General features: G+C 39.0%; 1 protein-coding gene across 1 annotated transcript; it reads left to right on the top strand.

Annotated features, from left to right (window-relative positions):
* The first annotated feature begins 1,986 nt into the window (after positions 1 to 1,986).
* foxl3 (forkhead box L3) lies at positions 1,987 to 4,979 on the top strand. The gene is made up of 3 exons (XM_061028302.1): positions 1,987 to 2,182; positions 3,779 to 3,947; positions 4,116 to 4,979. The coding sequence occupies exons 1-3, from the start codon at positions 2,076 to 2,078 to the stop codon at positions 4,590 to 4,592; spliced, it is 753 nt and encodes a 250-aa protein (XP_060884285.1). The 5' UTR covers positions 1,987 to 2,075; the 3' UTR covers positions 4,593 to 4,979.
* Positions 4,980 to 8,134: the final 3,155 nt, after the last annotated feature.

Genomic DNA, 8,134 nt, shown 5'->3' with positions numbered 1-8,134 from the left:
ACACACACACACACACACACACACACACACACACACACACACACACACACACACACACACTGGAAAGAAAAAGAAAACAAAGATGCAAAGGATGTTGTTTGTTGGTTTGGGGCTGGCTGTTTTGAGTACAGTTACAGAGATTAGGCTATAAAAAGAAGCTAAATAAAACATGAAGGCGGACTACAAGTTTAGCAGACCACCCAGAATCCTGCTGGAGGCGGGTCAGCAGAGGCCTTTGTCCAGCACACTCGCTCAGGGTGCTACTGTGAGTCTGCCTGGACTGGACCGGCTCAATGAAGTGCAAATTAAAAAGGAACACCTTCAAGTCCATCCGCAGGTCTCATATAATATACAACAACTAGGGGTAGTGGGGAAATCATTTCACTAAAGTATCTTATTTAGAATTTTTTTTGGACAATTTAAAAAAATGTTTTTTCCCCCCCTGTGATCAGAAAACATGACATCATATCCTTTAACATAAAAATAGACAATATGAGATGAGAGAAGTGGAAGGCAGAAAAATAGCTGACAGCGCATGCAATCGTTTTCTCAAAAGTCTTTCAGGTTATCAGTAAAGCTATGACGCTGTGTCATCTACATTTTTCCACAACTTTTTCATTTTCCCACAAACTGCTCAAAGAGGGATAAGTTGTTAGAAATGCAATACTGAATCAATTAATCAACCAATCAATAAACTTTATTTCTGTAGCGCCAATTCATTACAAATGTTATCTGAGGACACTTTAAACAGAGCAGACAAAAGGTCCAAGGGAGCTCAGAAACTCCAAGGAAGATAAATCGTGAGCAACTTTCATGGTACATGAAGAGTTATAGTCAGTGACATGCAGTAATATGATTTAAATGCATACAGATACAGAGAGAGGAAGAGACGAGACCTAAGTCATCCAGGTCCCTCCACAGTGTAAGCCTATAGCAGCATAACTCGTGGCTGAGCGAGCCCTAAGTTTAAGCTTTATCAAAAAGAAAGTTTTGAGTTCACTTAAAAAGTAGAGAGGGTGTCTGTCTGCCAAATGATCCCAAAGGAGTGGGGTCTGATTACTGAAAGTTCTACCTCCCATATTACATTTAGAGACTCAAACGGCTTTAAAAGGGTTTCCTTACAATTAGGGTCGGGCTCTGACCTGAACTATTGAAAGAAAGTCTCTGAATATTCTCAACAAACGCCAAGACACCTGACAACCCAGGGTTATATTAATATATATATATATATATATCCTGTTCAGTATAGGCTGCACAGCCCAGGGCAATTTTGGAGAACTGAAGTGCACTTTTAAACGCATTTCTTGTTTGTTGGACTTTTACTGTAACACATCACTTCTATGGGAATACATCCTTTTACTCAAGAATGACATTTTAATTCCAAATATTAGCCTTATTATTATTATTATTATTATTATTATTATTATTATTATTATTATTATCATTATTATTATTATTATTATTATTAGCCAAATCCTGCAGGAAAATTTGCACTGCTACAAGTTCAACAAACCAGCAAATATTTATCACTTTATTATTTTTTCCTCCTTGGTAAAGGTTATTATTCAGTGCAAGAGGTCTTTAGGTAAGTTTATTGTTTTAATGTTTGTAATACTTTGTAGTACAGCTTTGTTTGTACTAAAATGGTCAAATTCAAATGAAAAAGACACAAATCTTGAGGATTTTTCCAATAGGGCCTCGTCTTGATATCTTAAACATGTGCAGTGTTGGTTGTAAAATTGATTTGTACCAAGTGGGGGGATTGAATTAAAATCCACATTTGTGAATCTAATTGTTTTCAGGACGGGATAAAACACTTAAGCGGACACCCAACAAGAGTTTAAAGTCCTTGGGACCAACAGCCGATCCTGGATAGCAGCTGGGACGAGCAGGAGAAGGAGGAGCAGAGTGTGTGTGTGTGTGTGAGGGGGGGGTCTAAGGCAGCCGTCTCCAGTAGAGCCTTGAGTGTCAGCTGGCTGAGCAGAGCAGAGGATGATGGGAGAACAGAGCAGCAGGACAGGGTGTTAGGGTGCTGCTGTGAACCCCACACCTCCACGACTCCTCCAGGTGTAGACATGTTCAATAACTCCAACTACCCCTTCAACTGTTTCAACTACGATGGAGACGGATACCCTTCATCCAGCACGGACGAGGAGAAGAAGATGTGCAGACCCGCTTACAGGTATTCACATTTCTTTTTCCCTCAGTGTTATTATAATTCACTGTTTCACATCAAATGATCTGTAATGTCATACACATTTTTAGGTTCTAAAAAGAGATGTTGAATAATATAAAAAAACATTACTTGGCTGATATTTGTTCTTCAGTGTCGACATTTTTTTATGTCAAATTAACTTTTTGATCCTCACAATTTTGGACACTTTCTCAGAACTTTATGGGCGAAATATTTTTCATAGCTTTTAAAAATTAACCAAAGAAGAGATGTAGTTACATATGTAGTGCGGTTCAAAGTAGTAATGAGGCTTTATTTCTACAAGTGGTGAGCTCTGAAATGTTTTCTGTCAAATAGATTATTGTCGTAAAAAAACTGTATCATTTTTATTAAATATATTTCTGATTGTTATAAAATCAAATTCTACTTTTTACGACGGCATACAATAGTGTCCAGTCAAAGTTAAATTAAGTGACTTTAGATGATATAGTCTGAGCGGGTTGTGATTGCTGAAAACATAACACTTTACTGTTATTTTTAACCCTAACCCTAACCCTTTCCATTAATTGAAGTGTTTTTTGTTTTTTTTACCTCAGTATTTAAATTTTCACTGCAACAGCTTTATTCCATGCATCCATTTATTATAAAACAAAACAAAAATAATTCAAAACCTTCCATCCCATCCTGATCGAGTTAATCACGGCGTTCTTGATTTCTCCACTGAGAAGACAGTCTGAACTTTGTGTTCATTTTCAGCCTGATTTTTTGTTCATGTGTCCCTATTCTAGAAGAATTTAAAACAAAAACAACACAACTCTCCTCGATTCTCTTTGTGTTGTGGGAGTTCAGAGCTGTATCTGTGAATGGTGTTGTAGTATACTTTTTGTGCAGCAGACCCTCCCGAACATGAAGCAGTCCATTTAGACTAGTCATCAGTCTCTACAGCACTTATTAATGATGATAATAATAATAATAATAATAATAATAATGATAATAATGATAATGATAATAATGATAATGATAATGATAATGATAATAATAATAATAATAATAATAATAATAATAATAATAATAATGATAATAATAATAATGATAATAATAATAATAATAATGATAATAATAATAATAACAATAATAATAAGCACTTTGTTAAGAACATGTCTCCTGGATGTTTGCAGCACATCAAACTGTACTCTGATTGGTCGCCTATATATCTTTATTTACTGTATATTCATCTTATACATACTCAATACAATATTTACCGCATTATTGATTCTGACAGTTGCTATGGTTACGATGCATTATGGGAATTTGGGGGAATTTTATTACAAAAAATGTATAACTTTAAGTCCAGTTTCTTGTAAGGAATGTTTCCAGGAATAATGAATAGATTTAAGAGATTTATAGTTACATTTTTATTAGAAACACACTTTAAGTGAGCGCAAGGTAAAATACAACATATTTATAATGTATATATAAGTGTGAATCCCCCTTATCATGTGACAGGTTATATAATACGTTAAATGTTTTTTTTTCCATTTGTATTCACTGATTTAAGTGTGTTTCTGTTTTTCTGTGTGTGTGTGTGTGTGTGTGTGTGTGTAGCTACATAGCTCTGATAGCCATGGCGATCCAGCAGAGCCCCGATCAGCGGGTCACTCTGTCAGGAATCTACGAGTTCATCATGAAGAGGTTTCCTTATTATCGCTCCAATCAGAGAGCCTGGCAGAACTCCATCCGACACAACCTGTCGCTCAACAGCTGCTTCATCAAGGTGCAACAACACACACCTTAGTGTACTTTCTTCACTTTGAGTTATGTCATTATTTGAAGTATTCTTTTTAGGTTATTTGTATCCCCTTTCGCTATTATTCTTCATTTTCTTCAGATTATTTTCACTTGTCTAATTTTTGTTATTTTTGGATCCCATGTTTTTCCCCAGGTTCCTCGGACAGAGGGCAACGAGAAGGGAAAAGGAAACTTCTGGACTTTCGCCAGCGGCTGTGAATCGATGCTCGACCTCTTTGAAAACGGAAACTTCCGTCGTCGCAGGCGTAGGAGGAACATGAAAATCGGATTCCGAGATTCGGGAGAAACACATTTCCACCCTTTGGAAAGCCGAGCCAATCGGCACGCGCCAGTGGCTCGGGCCCCCGAACCCGACTCCTCCCTCTGCCCTTTGACCCCTGACAGGCCGAGGCCGGGGCAGCAGCAGCAGGACCAGCTCAACCTGAACCCTGCCCAGCCGGGGAAACCGGAGTCAGAGATCAAGTTCAGCATTGACTACATCCTGTCGACTCCTGATCCGCCGCTGACGGGGTTCAGATCCTCCCATGTCCCGGTTCACATGGCAACCACAGGGCCGCCGGTACACATCCTAGAGCCTCAACACCTGAACCTGCACTTCTGGACTCTGTGAGGGGAAAGGAGGACACAAACTTTTTCCTTCATGACCGTCTCTGTCCAAACCTGGGATGAACTGTGAGGACGTTTCGAGACAGAAAAGACTTGATGAAGAATAAAGTGTACAGGTACAGTATGTGAGACGTGGAAGACATCTTTAAAAAAGAAACTGTTTAAGATTCAAAAGATCAAATGTGAAAAACACAGAACAATACAGTAAAAAGAGTTCATAATGTCTTTTGACTGTTGTTCAGTGTCCATTGCTGACATAGACATCACTACCTTTAAAGTATTATCTTCATGTATTGTATATAAAATGTCAAAGGATGATGTGTTTTAAAGTTCTTTAAAAGTCTAAACAAAGTCCATGACTCGGATTATTTAAGATTATCTTCTGATCAGAAGTTTGGGGATGATTTTCTTCATAAAAGAAGAATTCATTCAGAATGATGTTGCCTGTTAATTAATCAGGTTATTGCAGCATGCAGGACTCTTATTTCTTCAGTTTCTCCTCGATTAATGGTCCAATCGCTTCTCATTAGAAAAAATCATCAAATGCCTGTTTTTATCCTCCTTTTTGACAATCTTTAAACTTTATGAAAATTGGGAACAAAATCATTAGAGAAAAAGCAAAAAAAAAATATATCTACCTCGTTCAAGTGGAACATGTTTTATTTTCTCATCCGAACGTTTTCATAATTTTTAATATAATAGAATAAAAAAAAACCTACATTCTCAGCATGCAGAAGTGTTTAAAATGTGGGTTTTAAAAAGGCACCTGCATTATACCACTTCTTTTATTTTCTAAAAAGTCAGCAACAGACGCTGAGCTCCAAGTCTTCATTCACCAACCACACACCACACTGACACACTGATGGCTGCTGAACTAATCCCATTCATACACATTCACATGCTGCTGACAGCTTAAGAGACCTCTACCACTGACCTAAAGCCACACCTTGAACAGGGCTTCTGGACGTGTCACAGTAAGAGTATCATAGGTGTAAATAATGAAATCCTTGACGTCTGAATTCCATTCAGCTGTTTAAGTTTCATGGGGCTCTGCAGGTGAACTGTCTCATTGTCAGCTACTAAATAAAACTGAATCCTTCACTACAGTATCGTACATAAATGTTCTTATTATTAAACCAGTTAGACTGTAAAGTAAATAAAGCAAATCCAGACTTTGCATCTGATGTTTTACAAAATGAAATCAAACAATACGTGCAATGTGACATTAGATTTAAAAAAGGGTGTAGGATTTTTTTTCATGCAACATTCTCACATCTCCTTTACTCTAACTGTTATTTCTGCTGTATCTGAAAAGTGACATTTTAAATACTCAAACTGTCAGCAACACAAATTGAGTGTGCTGTTCATGTTCTCAATGCTCCCAAAATGTAGCGCTCAAACGTGATGAAGGAGCGGATTGCACATTTAGGACAGCACTGATACAGGTCAGGGACTCCGTCGGTCAAACCTTACGCTAAGCTGTGTGTTAATTTAACTCCGCCCTCATTGTGCTGTGATTGGTTAGCATTTGGTGGCCTCAAAGTTTGTCTTCAGGGCTCTTTGCTGCAAAACTCCATGAGGATGTGTTTGTGTCCCCTGCGGACGTAAGCGTTCACTTATACATTTTTTTATTAAACTAATCAAGGACCTTCTTCTCAGTGGTGTTTAGACCCTTCAACCATCTAAACTACATTTCCCTACCGAATACTTTTCTAGGTTTGAGCAGCAAAACGACTTGGTGTGGTTTGGTTAAATTTAGCTTAAACCTTGCTGTTGGTTTCCTGCAGGACTTGAATGTGGCTCTCCTGGGTGAAAGGCCTGTGATTGACCTATTGGCCTTTTGAACCAATCACAACTCAGTATGGGGGGGGGGGGGGGGGGGCCAGGAAAAATATCACCTTGGCACAGCGCATAACTCACAACATTTTGAGTTTTCTTTCTAATTTCTTAAATGATTTTTATAGCTTTGAATATTGATTTATATTTTAATCTTATTTTGAGGACATTCAACCACTCACATTTGATTTTAGCAACCCCCCCCCCCCCCCCCCCCCCTCTCCCCCTCTCCTCCCCCCCCCCCCCAGCTTTGCATAGTTGAAAATTGAAAAATGGGACACCTGGATGGACCAGAGCTACCGTTAATGTGTGCAGTAACACCTCTTCTACTACTTTAGCAAATCTGCTGTGAGAAAAAAAACAAAAGGCTTGTTTTGACTGATCTCCATCATTTCAAAACCGACGTCCTCCTGCCTGCATTTAAGCTAATTTCTTTATTGACCTTTTGGAAATCCTGATTGACTGACACTTAAATTCTAATCCCGTCACTCCCTTATTACAACATTTTGTATTCACACTCTTACAAAAAAAGGCCGAGCTCTGCCCAACATTTTCCTGCCCGTGCGAGGGAGATCAATCATGGCGCGTAGCTGTAGCGTTGAAGGGACATTTTTCAATTTAACCTTTATATTATGTCTTGACTACATCAAGGGGGAGGCTTTCAACACACTTAACATGAGTGGCATTTAATATAGCACAACACTTGCAAGGTGAGGCCGAGATGTGACCCTATTTAAATACAAGAGGCCCCTGCCTGAGCCTGAACAGCAACCCCCTCCCCCCAAAAAACAAACACACACACACTCACATTAAAACCCTGTGACGCAGATATAATTAAACACACCTTATGCCTCCTTTGCAAATGCCCCTCATTGATTGTGTGGGTTTTTAACATTCATATGTGAACTGCCCCCCAGCTAACGGCGTCAACGTTTATGGATCAGCAAGTTTCCATTAACAAAGTTGTTGATGTTGAATAGCGAGGGGGGCTGCCGCCGCCGCCGCCATGATGCCGTGGATATATTTGGGTAAATTAACTTAGCATAAAGTGCTCGGAGGCGACTGGGGTTCTTTTGGAGGCAGATAAACAGAAAGCAAAGGCAGCAGTCAGGCCCGAAAAGTCAACGCGCAGATTGTGTTGTGAGACTGTAGCTGGTGGCACAGTGTCCCGATGAATGGCCTCTATTAAATCACTTCTAAGTGCTTCCCTTGATTTCACTCCTGCTTAATCCGTCTAACAGTTGTTTATAATCACACACACACACACGCTCATATTTCTGCGAGTGTGGAAATGTATTTTTGAGATTACATTAAATGTGCAGCTCAGGGGCAGAACACAGCAGAAGCAGGAATGCAGGTAGAGGAACATTGGGAAGCATTGATCTGCAACATTAATATGAAGTAAATCATAAACACAAATAGGTCATTTAGTCTCCACTGCTTGTTTAGACTGTGAGGTGGATTATTAAGATGATGGTATTCTCTTATATCTGGGGCTGGCATTTTTCTTTTTTTTATTGTTTTAATTGTGAGTTATCACAACTCATGATTACCTTTTTTAATTTTACAATTGTCTAAATGTTCAACATTGAAACGACAAGAAAGCCACAAGCGGCCTCCTGCAACACAGCCCAAATTGTTGATTCAAGATTTTGGCGTGGTACATCAGAATCTAAGTGGGGCCCAGGCCTCCCCCTGGATCTGTGCCGC

This window comes from Labrus mixtus, chromosome 21, assembly GCF_963584025.1.
Source record: "Labrus mixtus chromosome 21, fLabMix1.1, whole genome shotgun sequence".
Taxonomy (NCBI): Eukaryota; Metazoa; Chordata; class Actinopteri; order Labriformes; family Labridae; genus Labrus; species Labrus mixtus.
The sequence above is the reverse complement of the archived record's forward strand: the minus strand, read 5'-3'. Positions and strand labels throughout refer to the sequence as shown.

What these genes read in the sequence shown, in the direction of transcription:
- foxl3 (XM_061028302.1), top strand. Translation starts at nt 2,076, where the DNA reads ATGTTCAATAACTCCAACTACCCCTTCAACTGTTTCAACTACGATGGA. An exon ending in ATGTGCAGACCCGCTTACAG is followed by an intron (nt 2,183 to 3,778) that starts GTATTCACATTT and finishes GTGTGTGTGTAG; the next exon opens with CTACATAGCTCTGATAGCCA. An exon ending in TCAACAGCTGCTTCATCAAG is followed by an intron (nt 3,948 to 4,115) that starts GTGCAACAACAC and finishes GTTTTTCCCCAG; the next exon opens with GTTCCTCGGACAGAGGGCAA.